At 31.1% G+C, this 18,360-nt stretch overlaps 1 protein-coding gene across 1 annotated transcript in view; it reads left to right on the top strand.

The window, feature by feature from the left end:
- The window catches only part of LOC114338935 (cytochrome P450 6j1-like), a 40,827-nt gene extending 23,616 nt beyond the window's left edge, over positions 1–17,211 (top strand). The window contains exons 4-5 of the mRNA XM_050659364.1: positions 7,475–7,714; positions 16,997–17,211. Coding sequence (XP_050515321.1) covers positions 7,475–7,714; positions 16,997–17,178 — 422 coding nt within the window. The 3' untranslated portion in view covers positions 17,179–17,211. The remainder of the gene's footprint in view (positions 1–7,474; positions 7,715–16,996) is intronic.
- Positions 17,212–18,360: the final 1,149 nt, after the last annotated feature.

The following is an 18,360-nucleotide window of genomic DNA, read 5'->3' on the forward strand; positions in this document are numbered from 1 at the left end:
AATTTTAAATACGCATTTTCTGAAAAAAAAAAATTATATAACAAATATACTTACAATCATAACATGCATAAAAAAATAAAAAAATTAAACTTGCATCGGAAATTGAACTCGTGAATTTCGTGGCGCTTTGATTCGTAATCGAAGCGTAGACTCACTCGTCCAATCCCACATTATATATCATGTGGAAAAATACGGTAACTGAACGTTTTAATGTTTGACAGTTGTTTTGAAAATTAAATTATGTAGTTTAAATTTTGTGGAAGAAAATATAAAAATATAACAAAACAGTAAGAAAACAATATATTAGATGAAGATTGGTAGAACTTTTATTGATAATCAAATTAAGTATGTAAATCAAAGCATTACATACCTACTAGATAAATAAATCTACGCCAAAAATCATAATTTAAAAATAAAAATCGAACCTAATTTGGGATTTCTCTCTAAAATCCGCATTCTTGAGAAAATAAATGTATGTATTTCAACCTAATCCAAATGTATAATTACAATATGATTATAATAAAAACTACTTACCAAATTAGAATGAGTTTTCCTTGTCCAAAATAGTCCAAAAGTCCAAAAATATAGGTATATGAAAACTATTTAAAAAGGCAGTAAAACTATTAACTAGCTTTTGTTTGTTGTTTCTTTTCACACAAATTTTAAAACGCAACAACCATAAATAATCTAACTACAGCTGTGCCACAGCCGCCATATTGAATAATTTTTGACATGCCATTTGAACATCCAATAGTATTTTATATTTTGACAACGAGACCCGATTTGGGCTTCGAAACGTTAATAAAATCATTTTTTTTGGTAAAATTGTGGCTTATTTCCCATCGAAAATAGTTGCCTCAAAAGAAAATAAATACAAATAAAAAAATTTAGGCAATGTCGTCTTTTTTTTTGAAATTTTTAAATCCAGAAGAAAAATAAAAACACAGTCTTATTCTGTTCAAATATCTTATCCTCTGTGCAAAATTTGGTGAGTACAGCCTGCATTAAAATGAAACTACAAATAAAAGTATTTTTGGCAAAAACTTCAACTGCAGTTTTCTCAAATGCAAAGATTTTGACATTGGCTCTTTTAGATCCAAGCCACAGATATAATAGCGTCATGTAACTTGTTTCATTGCTGTCCAATTAACTTCCTCCTTTACGTGTTGTTTTGTGTATTAAATACACAAAGAAACAGCTCACTAAAGATTGCAACAAACCTGAAAATGTTGCACCAAAAGGAGCATATTGTGGCGAAAACCATCCTGCCAACTACCAAAGATTAACTTGCCAATACTTCAGGCAGAAGAAGAACTGAAAACAAGTCGAATTTGGTGATAAGAAATATGCACAGAGAGTCACTAATAATTATTAAACATACAGTGGGGTAACAAAAGATCGCAATGAAAATTATACTCTTGAAAAATATCAAAATACAAAATCCTTGACATCGAAAAAATTGTTTTGTGAATTTTGTGCCAATTGGTCTGAAAGAATTTTCACAATATAGTCAACATTAAATTTAAAGGATATGGGGTATATAACACAATACATCCTGACAATGCGGCCAAAGGAGGCAGTGCGATGATCATGTAAGGCAATCGTAATGAAGTGAAACATAAAACTGAATATGAGCCCATCAGAATCAAAATCTGTTAAATGAAAAATTTTTCATTTTTCTTTTTTACACAGTTTCAAAATTCAAGTATCTATTAGTCTACAGGCATAAGGTTTCGGCTAAAAACCTTCTAAATTCTCTTCAAAATACCACTGAAATGTTAACGTAGAATGCAACCCTGCTATGTCCATAGTTTTATGAACAATAAAATACTTGTTTTTGTTGTATATTTTATATGTTTTCCTATCAAATTGGTTTAATACCTACTTTTACTGCATTAATTGCACCTAAAAGCAGTTGAAAGTAAGCAATATTATGTGGGCTTAGAATCAAAATCTACTAAATCCTAAATCAACGTACAAATTTCTGAAGATGTAAGGGGCATGCAGAGAAATGCCTTTATTACAAATTAGTGTATCATTTTATGACATTTATTGATGCCACTCTGATTAAGAAATGCCGGATACTTTTTGGAAAATTTACATTTTTAATGTTTTTTAGTCTCCTGAAAATTTTCAAAAGTGGACCTAGCAGGTTTTGATTCTATAGGCCTAATATATATTCCAGCTACTACAGTACAGATAAAAACTAAAACTTTTGAAATAAATGCCACTTTAGTATATTGCCAACCTAAACACTCCATTAGAAGAGAAGAGTGTATTGAATTCCTGAAAAGTTAAAAAGAAAGGTTTATTATGAAGGAGACTTCAATGCGAAGGACACACACTGAGACTCTAGAATAACTATCACTAAAAGCGCAATTGGCCTACTTGACCCCTGATCTAATAGACTTATCTTTATTATGGTAGGGGAGCAAAGAATGCTTAATGTGCATTCACTCGAGCTATTTGTTAACCTATTGGGTTGTGAAGAGTAGGTTCTAAAACCAAAAAAAGTTAAGTAAAGTTTCCATTTTAGTGAGGACTTTCCATTTTTAATTTAATTTTTCATTTCCAACAATCGTTTTTTTAGATTATAGCGCCATCTATCCATAATTCAAAAAAATGTTTCGAATAAAAGTTACTTATTTTTACCTCAGGAATCCAAATCTGCAATAAAAAATGGTGGCTACCATTTAAGATTTTAAAGTAACCCCCCACCCCATCTCCGTGGGTGTCGTGTTTGGTGCCTTTCGATAGATTTTTCAAAAATATTGAATAACTTAATTTGTCAGAGTTTCGATCTGATGTTCATTTCGCGAAATATTGCGGGATTCGTATTTAAAATTTTAAATTTACCCCCACCCCTCTCCGTGGGAAGTCGTGTTTGGTATCATTCGATAGATTTTTAAAAAATATTGAGCACTTATTTTTTAGTTTTTTGATCTGTGATTCATTTCGCGAAATATTCGCTTTTTTCTTGTGAAATTCTGGGACTCACCCATTTCCTTACGCCCCGCTCAAATCGTCAGATATTGGAAATATACACTGTTTTGCATGTACTTAACTAACCTTATCTTTATCCGATGATTTCGGGTTTTTCTAAGGATATAATTTTTTCGGCCCCCCGCCTTAACTAACTCACCTGCATTAACAACCAATATATGGTAGAGGTACATTATCAGGAGGGTACAAGGTTTCTCCCCATGTAATAATCAGACGCGCTCGAGTAACTGCAATAATCCCCACTTGGGCTCCCCTACAATTAAGAATATTTCAGATCATTTTCTAGACATTGACGTCTGTTAAGACGTAAATTCTGATCATTCGCCCGTAGTTGTAACCATAAAAGATAAGTGATAAGATTATAATAAAGTAACCAACAAGTTAACCCAAACAAGTTAACGGGTTTGGCAACTTTCAAGCTTAATCTTAAAATAAAAATTAACCTAAGATGTTATGAAACGCGGAGCCATGATATAAAAAGGCAGAATTATTGGTGAACAATAATACTGAGCAAGCAGCATAATGTAGAAAAACACTCCTACACTGAAACCTAGGTTAAAAGAAAACAATAATTGTCCAAAGGAAGTCAGAAACCTCATAATGATTGAAAAAAGACAGCTGGCAAAAAACGATTATCCCTTAAAATTAAGGAATGATTCACACAATTCTTACTTATGGAAAGCTACTACAGGAGTAAAAAGACCAATTTCACTCTCTGCCTATTACACTAGAAAATGGAAACTGGATCAGAAGTAGTGCACAATGTGCAGCATAAGACCCAAACAGTAGTCTAAATCCACAAAAAATGGAAAATTAGTCTAAACGAAGCGAGATCTCTTCATGTTCATTTTATCAACAAAAACTCAATATATGCCAGTTATAATCAAAAAAATCAAGTACCATATTATGCAGATCTGGGTATTTAGGTGAAAAAGGAAAAAGGACAAAAGGGAAGAACTACCTATAAGGGTAAAAAAATATACCTTTTGGCTAGTTTCCAGTCTGCCAGTCTGCGACTCATAATGATTTACTGCCTTACAAACAAAATATTGAGACCTGTATGGACTTATGAATTGGCTAGTTTCCAGTCTGCCAGTCTGCGACTCATAATGATTTACTGCCTTACAAACAAAATATTGAGACCTGTATGGACTTAAGAATAGCCACTATGTAGGTGTGCTAGACCAAACAATATAACAATAATACATTATTCCCATATCAAAATACTGAGAAACATTGTAAGTGCACCTTGGCAAGTGACAAATTTCTCTAAGAGGATCTAGAAATGGCAACTGTGGATATAATCATCAAGAAGGGGCCAAAAAGGCACGATCAACGACTTAATAGGCACGAAAACATTAAAGCAATCTAGCTCCTCGGCACTACTGGTAAACCTAGAAGATTGAAGAGGAAAGGCTTTTGAACTAGTTTAAGTGATACTGAAAAGCAGAGCAAAATGTTTGTGCGCATGTGCATGTCAGAATAGAAGCTTGTTAGTTTAGATAAGAGACGTTATAGGATAAGCTCTTTATTTTAAGGAACACTAGTAATTTTAGTCCATGGCGGATCTGTTTTGAGATGGGGGTTAAGAGGTGACTCATATTTTTTCAGAAATTGCTAGGAATTAACTCATAATAATAATTAAGATATCCTTCCACTCAAAAAGCTCCGGAACATTGTTTAAATAATCAAAATGTGAAAAAATGAAAGAAAAAATCGATTATTTTCTTTGTTTTATGATTATAAAGTTGTCACCTTTATTGCAAAATAGCAATAATTGCGAAAAAACCATTAAAAAACAAGTAATCGCATTTTACGGTTTTCAACCATTTATGCTACATTTAGGACCTTCATATTTTACCCAAAAAAACTTTATGACATAATAAAACAATACTATAAATTTGATTAAGATTGGTTTAAGAGGAAACAGTAGCGATCAGCAGGTAGCGAAAACGCGTTCCAAGAGTGCGGCTGTAATTTTGAATATTTTTTCGAGATATTTGGCACACGTATTCGTAATATAATAAAGAATGGCGGTACAGAGCCCAATTTGAAAAATATATTAATATGTGGAAATTACTCTGTAATTAAATACAATATTAAAAAACGAGCCTGTACCGCCATTAAGAAGAACAAAAAACTACACTTTTTTCAAATAAACTTTTTTATCCGATGCCTAGATTTTGTGTCATTTTGGAACTACTAATGAAATAAAAAATTTTAGTAGTTCCAAAATGACATAAAATCTAGGCATCGGATAAAAAAGTTTATTTGAAGAAAGTGTATTTTTTTTGTTCTTCTTAATGGCGGTACAGGCTCGTTTTTTTAATATTGTATTTAATTACAGAGTAATTTCCACATATTAATTATATTTTTCAAATTGGGCTCTGCACCGCCATTCTTTATTATATTACGAATAAGTGTGCCAAATATCTCGAAAAAAGATTCAAAATTACAGCCGCAATCTTGGAACGCGTTTTTGCTACATGTTGATCGCTATTGTATCACCTTAATAGATTTTGCAAAATAAATTTTATCTACTCTATGTCATATTAGGTATGTCTAAGTTTTTAGTTTGTGAAAAATGTCATTATAGATAGCAGTGCGTGAAGGGTTTAAAATGTGCGTGAAGTAACAATGTATTTTAAATGGAATTTACTTTTTCGGACACTTTCAATGGGTTTTTTGGCACACTTTCTTTAAATCAAATATCCCTAAATTTCGCGTTGTCATTGTGATGACAATATGAGCAATGACTTACAACAAAGTTTTTGACAGTTTTGTGGTTTGAAAGTAGTTAGGATTTTTAAATGTCAAAGTTCTAAAAATTGTAGAATAGAAATAAATTCCAGTGACGAAGAGTTACAGTTTTTTTATTTGTTTATCGTAGATAAAATATTGTACGAAACTGTGCGTGAAGTACTTTTTGCGAACTTACGCGATGTATAGCACTCGCTCCGTTGCCGCTCGTGCTCTAAAAATTGCGTGCGTTCGCAAAAAGCATACTTCAGGAACTGTTTCATAAATAACTATTAAAATCCAGGTTTCGCAAAAAAAATCATGTTTTCAAAATGTTGCAGGACTGAAAATAAAGCAGATAGCAAGTTGAATTTTTTTCACATATAAAATAATACAGAATCTTTCATTTAAAATTTGTAAAATTAAAATCGGTTAACTACCACGGCGTCAGGAATTTTTTTAAATAAACATTAATTTTTCGTTCTACGCGCTCGCAGGACAGCGGTGTTCGATTCACACAAGTTGATTTCCACCAAAATTTCTTTAAATCTCTATAAAATATATTATTTTCTAACTCTATATTTTGTTGTATTTTAAAAGTTTTTGCTAAAAAAGTGTAATTTCAAAAGAAAAAAATATGTGTTTTTATTTTGTAATAAACAAATTCATTTACCTATATCGAAATGTACTAAAAATTAAAATTTATCAATTATTATCAAAGGTCATTGGAATGCCCAATCAGAGCAAACCTATCCGCTGTCCTGTGCGTAGCACCAAAAATTAATGTTTATTTAAAAAAATTCCTAACGCAGTATAGACAAGGCGAAAACGGCGGGTCCGTTGGGAAAAATATTCCCATGAGATTTTTTTGCATAATAACATTCGTGAGACATCCCAGAATAAGGTTCAAGAAGTCGCCCACGTGAAAAGTGGGCCAAACTTTTTTTAACAATTTTTTTAATCAAATTGTAAAAATCAATATTTTTGGCCCGGAAAATTTTTTTTAGGTTTTTTGAACCACTCTGGATAAAAAAGTTATCTTATAATTTTTCTCTAAAGTTGATCGTTTTCGAGTTATAAGCAATTTAAAATTGAGAAAAAAACGAAAAATGGCGATTTTCAAGGCCCAATAACTCGGTTAAAAGTTATTATTATGAAAGTCAGAAAGTGACTAAATCAAAGTTTGATGCCCGCCTACAAGATCCTGAAGAAATTTTTGTTATTATTTTATTACTAAGCTGTTATTTTTACGTAAAAATATTGACCGCCATGCACGTGGTAGCCGGCCGTAAATGCTGAGTGCGAGAGAGATGCCACTCCGGCAGTCCAATTGTGAATCTTACTTGCACTCACATTTACGGCCGCCTACCACGTGCATGGCGCTCATTACTCTTACTTAAAAATAACAGCTTAGTAATAAAATAGTGACAAAAATTTCTTCAGGATCTTGTAGGGGGGCATTAAACTTTGATTTAGTCACTTTCTGACTTTCATAATAATAACTTTTAACCGAGTTATTAAGCCTTGAAAATCGCCATTTTTCGTTTTTTTCAATTTTAAATTGCTTATAACTCGAAAACGATCAACTTTAGAGAAAAATTATAAAAGAACTTTTTATCCAGAATGTGGACCATTTTTTTGTCCTAGGCCAAACTAGTTTGTCCTAAAATCGGACATTCTTCTTCGTCGATTACAAATAAGTATGCCTATTATACTTTATGTTATTTTTTAGAAATAATCAGAAAATATCCACCTATACCGTTCATCGACAGAATGCCTCTCTCCGATTACACATTTGAGGGTACCGACTTGAAAGTACAAAAAGACATGACCGTAATAGTACCATTTTATGCGCTTCATAGAGATGAGAAGCATTTTCCTAATCCTGACGTATTCAATCCAGACAGGTTCGCAGAAGAACTTGAAGAAGGAGTTTATATTCCGTTTGGAGGAGGACCTAGAAATTGTATAGGTATATATTTATTATTAGCTTATTCTATAAAGAGCGAAATCCCGAAACAGGTCGACTTTTATTTTTATATTAGGATTTTTTTGCATACCTATACAGGGTAGCGATATAGTATTGAAACATGGTAATTTCTCGGAAACCGCTACGACGATTTTTATATATTTTGGTAGGTAAGGGTCTTCTAATGCGGCCGATATTATAGTGGTAATTACATTGTTGTCAAATCTTCCTTTTTTGTGGAATTTTAATGAACTTTCTTATTTCAAATAGAACACCTTGTATATTTATACACATTCAGTATTTATAGATTTGAGGAAAGCCTATGACAGTGTACCGGTAAATAGAATTTGGGGATCTCTAATAGAGAACAATGTACACCCACAGTACATTAATGCGGTGAAAAGTTTTTACCAAGGAAACAGTAGTTATATAAAAACGAGAGATGGACACTCAGAATACTTTCAGGTTAACAAGGGTATAAGACAGGGATGCTGCCTGTCACCTACCCTCTTCAAAATTTATATAAACACAAAAATTGCGAGCCAAAAGGCTTCATTTCCTCAATCGCTATTGGGGCCGACCGACTGGCTCTGTCCCGTCATACAGCTGACCGACTATAATAACTTTTATTTATATTTAATTTAGAATGTGTGTACTGATTTTCAGCCTTAGTAAATGAATTTAATTACCTTCGTAGGAAAGCAACTTTAATACCCTCTCAGTAACCCCTGTTCTACGTTTCGCTTGACCGACCGCAGTATGTTTCTCTACACACTTACAGTAATTAACTGTGAAAAATCTAGTTTTAGTAAATTCAAAGAGATTTTCCAGCGCTGCCTCTCCGTCTATTTACGGATACATATATAGAGATATATAGAGAGAAAACAACCATCCTGGTACGGACACATGAGAAGAATGAATGATGAGAGATTACCGATTAAAACCTGGCGGTGGATCCCAAAAAGTAGAAGGAAAAAAGGAAAACCAAAAAAGTCTTGGGAAAAAGGGATCAATATAGCCATAAACAGAAGAAATATAGAAATAGATTGCGGCCTATGATGCTGTAAAACAGTCGCTTTATATATACACCCTGTATATTTTTTGCGTTTTGAATGCCACAATTTTGGAGTTATTGCTACATTTATTAAAAAAAAAAAAATTAAACAAAAAATTCTAAAAATCAATGTTTTCGGTTCGGGTAGATATTATTTTAGGTTTTTTTGGATCATTGGGAACAAAAAATTTTTTTGTAATTTTCCATTAAAGTTGATCTTTTCCGAGTTATAAACAATTTAAAACTGAAAAAAAAAATAGAAAAATGACGATTTTCAAGGTTTAAAAACACAAGTAAAAAGATAATTTTTAAAACTACGAAGTACCTAAATTCAAGCTCAAATATTTTTCTGTTCTTATAAGAATTTTTGGCAGATTTTATTCTAAAAGATTGCTTTTTTTATTTGTTAATGAAGCGTATATGAGAGGACGGGTGACCGGGCTGCATTAACAACTTAAAACCGATATTTTAAAATAATTTTAAGTAATTTTAAGTAATTTTAATTATTACATAAGACCAAATTACTTATAGGGAACTGATAAAACAAAGCTTTAACTTGAATTTCGGCAGTACGTAGTTTCAAAAATAATATTTTTTACCTTTGTTTTTTAACCTTAAAAATCGTAATTTTCGATTTTTTCAGTTTTAAATTGTTTATAACTCGGAAAAAATTAACTTTAGAGGAAAATTACAGAAGACCTTTTTTGTTGCCAATGATCCAAAGAACCTAAAATAATATCTATCCGGGCCAAAAACAAAATTGATTTTTAGAATTTATTTCAATTTTTTTTAATAAATATAGCAATATCTCCGAAATTGTGGCATTTAGATATAAGGAATTTAACATAAAAAATAATTAGTATTTCTTAAGAATTTAAAAACGCAAAAAATATACAGGGTGTTCTATTTGAAATAAGAAAGTGCATTAGATTTTCAGAAATCCAGAAGATTTGACAACAATGTAATTACCACTATAATATCGGCCGCATTAGAAAACCCTTACCGACCAAAATCTATAAAAATCTTTTTAGCGGTGTTCGAGAAATTACCGTGTATCCATACTTTATCGCTACCCTGTATATCATATTTATATCATTCCAGTGACGTTAACAATCTGGGCTTCATGCCGCAGTCGATGATTTTTATAAATGAGAATAGGGGTCGTGAGCTAGCTCATTTAAAAGGTTATTCAATTTTCTATTTATTAATATAAACATCAATATAACTGTTGATACAGGGTGGCCAAAAGATATCTTCTTTGAATTAAATTAATTGACACAACGAAAAGTATGTAATTTATTTAATTCAAAATACATTTTACAGAAAAAAACATTTACTTGACAAATAAACATTGCTTTTCACTTCTTAAAATCAATTTCCAAACTGCCACTAATCTGCCTCTTGGCGTTAACTGAAACGATGACGACGATCTTCTTGAATATTGTGGATCATTTCAGAAGTCACATTAATAGCCCTATCAATGAACACAAAACTTTTCGAAAATCTCCAAAAAAATAAAGGAAGGATGAAAATCTGGGAATAGGTATATGACATTGTCTATTATTATACAAGAAAAAGTTTACAATTCTACATCCCCTCCATTTTACAAAAATTGGAAAATACGGGGTGAAAAATATTTTCTCGGAGGCGAAAAACATATGTTCAAAATAAGTCCGGAATTGGATAAAATTACTAATTCTAAGCAACTTTTGTTCTATAGAGCTTTTTTACTAAATCAACACTTTTTGAGTTATTTGCGAGTCAATATGTTCATTTTTAACAAAAATAAAACACGTTTTTGGGCGGTTTTTCGTATATAACTCAAAAAGTAAGTATTTTAGTGAAAAAAATATTCTTAGCGAAAGTATAGCTTATAAAAACATCAAAAAAATGGTGTATACATGAAGACTTTAGACTCACTAGAAGCAGAGTTGTAGCTAATGAAAAGTAGGTTCTTATTCGTCAAATGGCAAATTGAATATTTCAACGTCAAATTACCAAAAAGCGGAGCACTCTTCGGGGAAAACTCATTTCAACTTTTTTAAAGTGTTTAAAAAAAGGTTTATTCTTGTTTTTTAAAAAAAAACTTCTGACATTAAAAGTAAGTGAGTTATGCTCAAAATATTGTTGGTCCCTTTTATTTTTTGGTAAAAAAATTGCGAAAATGACCTCCTAATTAGCTTCTTACATAAAATTAATCATTACCGCTTTACAATTTACTTTACTTATGTATTATTGGTAGAGATAGATAGATTTATTTAAATACTTTACAAAATAATTGTTTGTAGCAAGTCAAAATTTTATATAAAATAAATATAAATATAAGTATATAAAAATTACAAGGTATATAAAATTACAAGGTATATAAAATAGAAATATAAAACATTACTTATAAATATCACAAACAAGAACATAGATTAACAAAAAATATTTTGTGTCACGGTAAGCATTTCAGTAGATGTTCTGCAATCAGTCATATATTCTTCCGAGCAATAAAAGCAATGTTTCAACAGATACCTTTTTATGACTTTTTTGAAACGGTTACAGTTTTTGGTAAAATATTGTAGTAGTTATAATTAAGACAATTTTTATCTGAAAGACGCAATCTAGAGCGATTTGTTCGCAAATAGTGAGAGTTTCGCGTATTGTGAACGTGAACATCAAACTGCTTTATTAAATGGGCCCGTTTTCAGTGAATTTCAGTCAGAACTTGATATATCAACAGAGTAGGTAGCGGCATAATTTTTAATTTGATGAAGAGAGGTCGGCAATGTTCCAGATAACTAACCCCTGCTAAAATTCGGATAGCTTTCTTTTGCATTCTGAAAATTTGAAGAGCATTTGTTGAATTGCCCCATAAGATTAATCCATAGCTTATGTGTGAGTGAAATAAAGAAAAATATGTCACTTTCAATGTCTCAAAGTTGACAACCCTTGCTAGTTGACGAATAAGAAATAATGAACTAGACAGCTTCCTCTTTACTTGTGAAATATGAGCCGACCAGTTCAATCGATTGTCTATGGTTATTCCTAATAGTTTAGCAGTCTCTTTGTCATCTGGATCGCCATGTAAACCGCTTGCAGATATAATCAAGTCCTGCGTTTTTTCAGTATTAAGTTTTAGTTTGTTCGCAGCAAACCATCTGCTAGATTTATCAGAAACTTCCTCGTAAGCCATTTTTTTTGTATGATCTATAAGTAACATTGGTTCAAAGTGCTTATTTTTGAAAAAAAAAATGGTTTTAAAATAAAACATTTATTTTAAATTTGAAAAAATATTCCAATTATTTTAAGTTAACTTTAAAATTATTAGTAATACCAAAAATCTCAAAGATTAGTAAAATGTACGTTTTGCTTTTCTGAATAGTTTGGATGTGTTGTTTTCTTCTTAGACAAAAATTGGTTATGCTATGGCTGTTCAAAATTTGCCTAAACTCATGATTAGTTACCCGTTCAAGTCATTTTAACTACAGTCTTTTCAAAAATAAGCACTTTGGACCGATGAAACTTACAGATCATATAGAGAATACACAATTAAAGTAACTTATAAAGCGATACCGATTAAATTTATTTGGGGTGCTAATTAGGGGGTGATTTTCGTGATTTTTTTACCAAGAAATAAGAGGGACCAACAATATTTTGAGAGTAACTCACTTACTTTTAATGTTAGAACTTTTTTTGAAAAACAAAAATAAACGTTTTTTGAAACATTTTAAAAAACTTGTAATGAATTTTCCCCAAAAAGTACTTCGTTTTTGGTTACTTCACATTGAAATATTAGATTTGGAATTTGACGTAGAAGAACCTACTTTTCATTAGCTACAACTCTGCTTCTACTGGATCTATAGACTTCATGCGTACACCATTTTTTTTCATTTTTTATACGCTATATTTTTGTCAAGAATATTTTTTTCGATAAATATTCACTTTTTGAGGTATTTGCAAAAAACCGTCTAAAAACATGTTTTTTTCTTGCTAAAAATGAACATATTCATTCGCAAATAACTCAAAAAGTATTGACTTTGGGAAAAAACTTTTAGAACAAAAGTTATTTAGAATTAGTCATTTTATTTAATTCCGGAATTATTTTGAATGTATATTTTTCACCCCAGAGAAGGGGTATCCCCTCCAATTTTGTAAAATGGAGGGGATGTAGAATTGTAAACTTTTCTTATATAATAATAGACAATTTCAACTACCTATTCCCAAATTTTCATCCTTCCTTTATTTTTTTTTGGGGTCAGATTGTTCTTTGATCGGGCTATAAGAGAAAAGGAACATTTTGACGCGTGTCAAAATTTTCAATGTATTTTAAATGTAATAATTTTTTTTTCGAATCCTGAGAAAACTAATAAGCGTTTTTAAAAATTTAAACGCAGAATGAAAGATTACTTTATTATCGAGGGCCGAAAGTCCCTTAGAATGAATAAAAAGTTTCTTTTGAATGAGATATTTGAAATTAAAAATCACACTAAATTTTGTCTTAGTTTTCACCCCTGTAACTTATTAAAATAACTATTATAGAAGTTTTCAGGGACTTTCTGCTCTCGGTAATAACGTAATCTTTCATTCTGAGTTTAAATATTTTAAAAATAATTTTCTCAGGATTCGAAAAAAAAATTAATCGCATTAAAAAAGCATTGAAGCCGAAAGTTTGTACCCATCCCCTTAAGAATTCCAAATTATATTATTTAGCAAATGCTAATTCTATTTTGTAAATCTTGTAAATTTTCAAATCATATTCATTGATTTCTTAAAATATATTGAATTAAATGTCTATTATTAAAACACTAGTAATTTTACCCGTCGACATGCGAAGGGGATCCAATCAATTGCTATCTGCAGTCACTTCCCCAATTTTTTCCAAAGTTTAAGAATTAACAAACTTTCAAAATAATTAAAAATTACATTTTTAAAATAATAAAATTCTTGCTGTAAAGCAAGTAAATTTAATGGTAGGGGAGCAAACTATGCTAAATGTGCAGCCACTCGAGCGCTTTGGGGACCTATTGGGTTGTGAAGAGTAGGTCCTAAAACCAAAAAAAAAAATTAAGTGTAGTTTTCCATTTTAGTGGGGACTTGTCCATTTTTAATTTAATTTTCCATTTCCAACAATTATTTTTTTAGATTATAGCGCCATCTAGCCATAATTCGAAAAAATGTTTTGAATAAAACTTACTTATTTTTATGTAACGAATCCAAATCTGCAATAAAAATGGGGGCTCCCATTTAAGATTTTAAAGTAATCCCCCACCCCACCTCCGTGTGGGGTCGTGTTTGGTGCCATTTGATATATTCTTTAAAAATATTGAATAAGTGTATTTTTCAGTTTTTCAATCTGATGTTCATTTCGTAGAATATCGCGGGATTCGTATTTAAAATATTAAATTTACTCCCCACCCCTCTCCCTATCAAGTCGTGTTTGGTATCATTCGATAGATTTTTGAAAAATATTGCGTACGTATTTTTTAGTTTTTCGATTTGTCATTCATTTCGCGAAATATTCGCTTTGTTCTTGTAAAAATTTGGTACTCACCCATTTCCTTACGCCCTGCTCAAATCGTCAGATTTTTTAAATATACACTGTTTTTCATATTTTTAACTTACCTTATCCCATGTTCTCCCCATGTAATAATCTGACGAGCTCGAACAACTGCAAAAATCCCCACTTGAGATCCCCTACCATAAAGTAAAATAATGTTTTAAATTATGTCTCTTAATATAGTAACCCATATTTTGTCAATTTTGTAAAACACTTTATTCAGTACCTACTGATGAAGTGGCAAATACGAAAATAATATACATATTTCTACCAACCTTTTTAACTCTATGTAGTTGTTAATATTTATATTACTGAATAGGACATTGGATAACTTTCCAAATACGATATCACACGACCCCTATTATCATTTAAAAAGATTATTGATTGCGTCATCACGAACAGTATGACATATATGTCATGACGTCACTAGTATGTCATATATGTCAAAAAATTATAATAATTTAAAAATATAAATCGACCTTTTCCAAAATTTGTCCTTAAATCACCGGCTTACGAAATAACGAATAATTTATTCCTTTCATTTGCACCGTTCTGTACATTTCATGTACTGCTTTTGGCGATCTGGATCATTGTCATTGATGTCCTGGACATTATAAATTTTTTGCAGATCTCTTAGACGTAAAGTAGTTAGACGTAGTTCTCTTTTACACGGACATTTTAAACAAAACTATTAAAGACTATTATTTTAAAAAGCAAACTATTGTTTTTTCTTAAATTCTTCCTCATCAAGTGCCATCTCCGCGACGGAGGCCGGCAATCATCATAGCTATTCGGACTTTAGAGACAGCTGCTCTGAAGAGTTCATTTGATGTACCGGGTGTCCCAATAAGAATGGCTCTCGGCCATATCTCAGGAACCGTTTATAGTAGAGCTTTGAAATAAAAAATTTTATAACAAAAGTTGCCTCAGGAAAAGCCTGGAAATTATTTTCATAATTGTGGGTCCACCGTTAGAGGGCGTAATTGAATATCAAAAATAAAAAAATCTAAATTTTACAAAATTTTCCTAATGAAGGGGCACTGGAAATCCGATTATTGTATTCTTCATCAAATTCTGCGCATATTTGATTTAACAAGTTTAACTCTACCTTTGCAAATAAGAGGTGGGGGTGAGTGGAAACCTTGTTATGAAAAAATGGCTGTAAGTCCGGATCTGCTAAATCAAATTTTGAAAACTGGGTCTTGTTGAAGACAGATCTTTTTCTTCAATGTAAGCGTGATAATTTTGAACCATCCTAATAAGTAATAAGCCAGCTGGGAGGCGTTATTTAATTTTTTTCAGAAATCTAGTCTTCTTTGGAAAATATTAAATACAAGTATGCATTTTTAATCATACTTTATAAAATTAGATTAAATTAGCAATAGAATAGCGAAAACCGCATGTCGATACCCTTTTTCTATCTCAAGATATCTCGAGAAACGTGTAAATTTTATACATAACTGTTACTATCACCGGTAAACTAAGTTAATGAAAAGTAGTGTGCTGTGGAAAAAAACAAAATAACATTTTCCAGATGTCAACGTATAAAAATATAATTAATTAAAACAACAATGTAAAGAGAAACAACACTATTAAAATTAAATATAACACAGAACAAAAAGACCTACTTAGTGACGACCTAAATATTCAAATTGTTGCCCATCATACACTACTCTAGAATACATTATCCAGAGAATACTAAACGCCATTCAAAGCATATCGAGAGCAGAAATTGAGACTGCTGTTCAATCTACTCTTGAAAGAGTAAATGTTTGCAACGAAAATGATGGGCAAAAATTTGAACGTTTATGTCATCACTAAATAGTTGTTTTTATTTCTTTGTAATAGGGCTTTTCAACGCTTCTCATTTGTTTCGAGCCTCTGTCATATGCCGTATAATCCGTGTATAATATTAATATACGAGATATGAACGAGGCTCGAAACAAATGAGAAGCGTTGAAAAGACCTAATATACGTTGACAGCTGGAAAATGTTTCTTTGTTGTTTCCACAGCACACTACTTTTAATGAATTTCGTTTACCGGTGACAGTAACAGTTATGTTTTTAAATTTACACGTTTTGTAAGATATCTCGAGATAGAAAAAAGGTATTAACATGCGGTTTTCGCTATTCTGTTGCTAATTTTGTCTAATTTTGTAATATGGTATTAAAAATGCATGTTTGTATTTAATATTTTCCAAGGAACACTAGATTTCTGAAAAAAATTAAATAACGCCTTCTAGCTGGCATATTACTCAGTAAGTTAGAGTTAAACTTGTTAAATCAAATATGCGCAGAATTTGATGAAGAACACAATAATCGGATTTCCAGTGCCCCTTCATTAGGAAAATTTTGTAAAATTTAGATTTTTTAATTTTTGATATTCAATTACGCCCTCTAGCGGTGGTCCCACAATTATGAAAATAATTTCCAGGCTTTTCCTGAGGCAACTTTTGTTATAAAATTTTTTATTTCAAAGCTCTACTATAAACGGTTCCTGAGATATGGCCGAGAGCCATTCTTATTGGGACACCCGGTACATACATCCGTACCATTCTTTCAGGTTGCGCAGCCACAGTATTCTGCAGCTCCCTATGTTTATTTTTCCTTGAATCTTTACGTGTATAATTGTTTTTTTATAATTTAAAAAAATTTAATATACCTACTTATATACTATTTTTTTTATTAGGTAAACGCCTGGGGATGTTGGGCTTATCAGTAGCAGTGTCGTATGTAGTACTGAATTTTGAAATAGAAAAATGTGCCAACACTCCAATCAACCTTGAGTTTGATCCAAAAAGTTTTGCACTGAATTCGAAAACAGGTCTTCCGATGAAAATTACGCCTATAAAAAACAAAAAATATTTATAAAATAAAAAGAAAACAATAAAATCCTTTACAAAAGGTATATGTTTAAAATCCCTAAAAAGGGCTACATCACAGAACTAGTTTTCGATTGGTTTACCAATCATTATCAGTACTTACCTAAAATGAATATAACCTGGTAAAATAATGCAAAAAATTTTAAAATTTTGACTACGATTAAGAAAAGTTTACATGCTAACCACCAAGATATAGTAATAAAAAAATATGTGGGTAAAAACCCTTTACAAGTAATCCGTCAAAGAAACATCGGTTAAAAATGCGAACTTAAGCATCGATGTTTAAAACATTCCATTAATACGCCCCATAGACCAATGCAGATAGCTCTAAAATGGACCAAAAAAATAAAAAATTAATAGCAGGATGAGACCAATTCCAAATGAAAGTACACATATTAGATAACATGTGGAACATTTTTCACCAAATCTGGATGAGGGGAACATGGGTTGGGGGAGCGTTTTTAGGGGTGAAAACGGTTAATTACGATTTCCGGCAAAACGGCACATCCTATCGAAAAAAGTTAAATCGCAAAGTTGTAGGCAATAGAAAGATCTACAACTTTTGTGAATAAACATTTTTCACATAACCTCAAAGTATCCGAGAAAATTGGAAAATCCGATGTTTTTGATTTTATTTTTTTTTCTCACTGAAAAAAAAATTTTTTTTTACCAAATATGGTGAAAACTTACCTCTTTCTGTCCCAAACACGCTGTAATTTCTCTGTATAAAAATATTTTTTAAACTCTTGTTTTTTATGTTTAAGGGAAAATGTAAGCATTTTTTCAATTGAAAAATCTCCCGAATTTTTTTTAGCTTTTTTAAAGAAGTTGGCATTTTTTTTGTTTATTGAAACCTATATTTTCTGATGGTGTAAAAAAATATATATGTTACTGTGGAAAATTTTGTCACAAAAGGCAAAAATCGGAAATTTATTTTCAACCTCTCACCATTTTCAGATTCTCAGACGTAATATAAGTTGCATAGCGAGCAGGAACCAACGAACCTCTGTTAAAGATTTACTACACTAATGCCGTTGTCTGTGATTTTTAATTTTGTGAATAAATTATAGTTAAGAAAAATAAAAAACACGCTTTTAAAGCACTAACAATTTAAAAATAAAATATTACTAGCTTTAATTTTAAAAGTAATTTTTAAATTTTTAGTGCTTTA

Source organism: Diabrotica virgifera, chromosome 8 (assembly GCF_917563875.1).
Source record: "Diabrotica virgifera virgifera chromosome 8, PGI_DIABVI_V3a".
Taxonomy (NCBI): Eukaryota; Metazoa; Arthropoda; class Insecta; order Coleoptera; family Chrysomelidae; genus Diabrotica; species Diabrotica virgifera.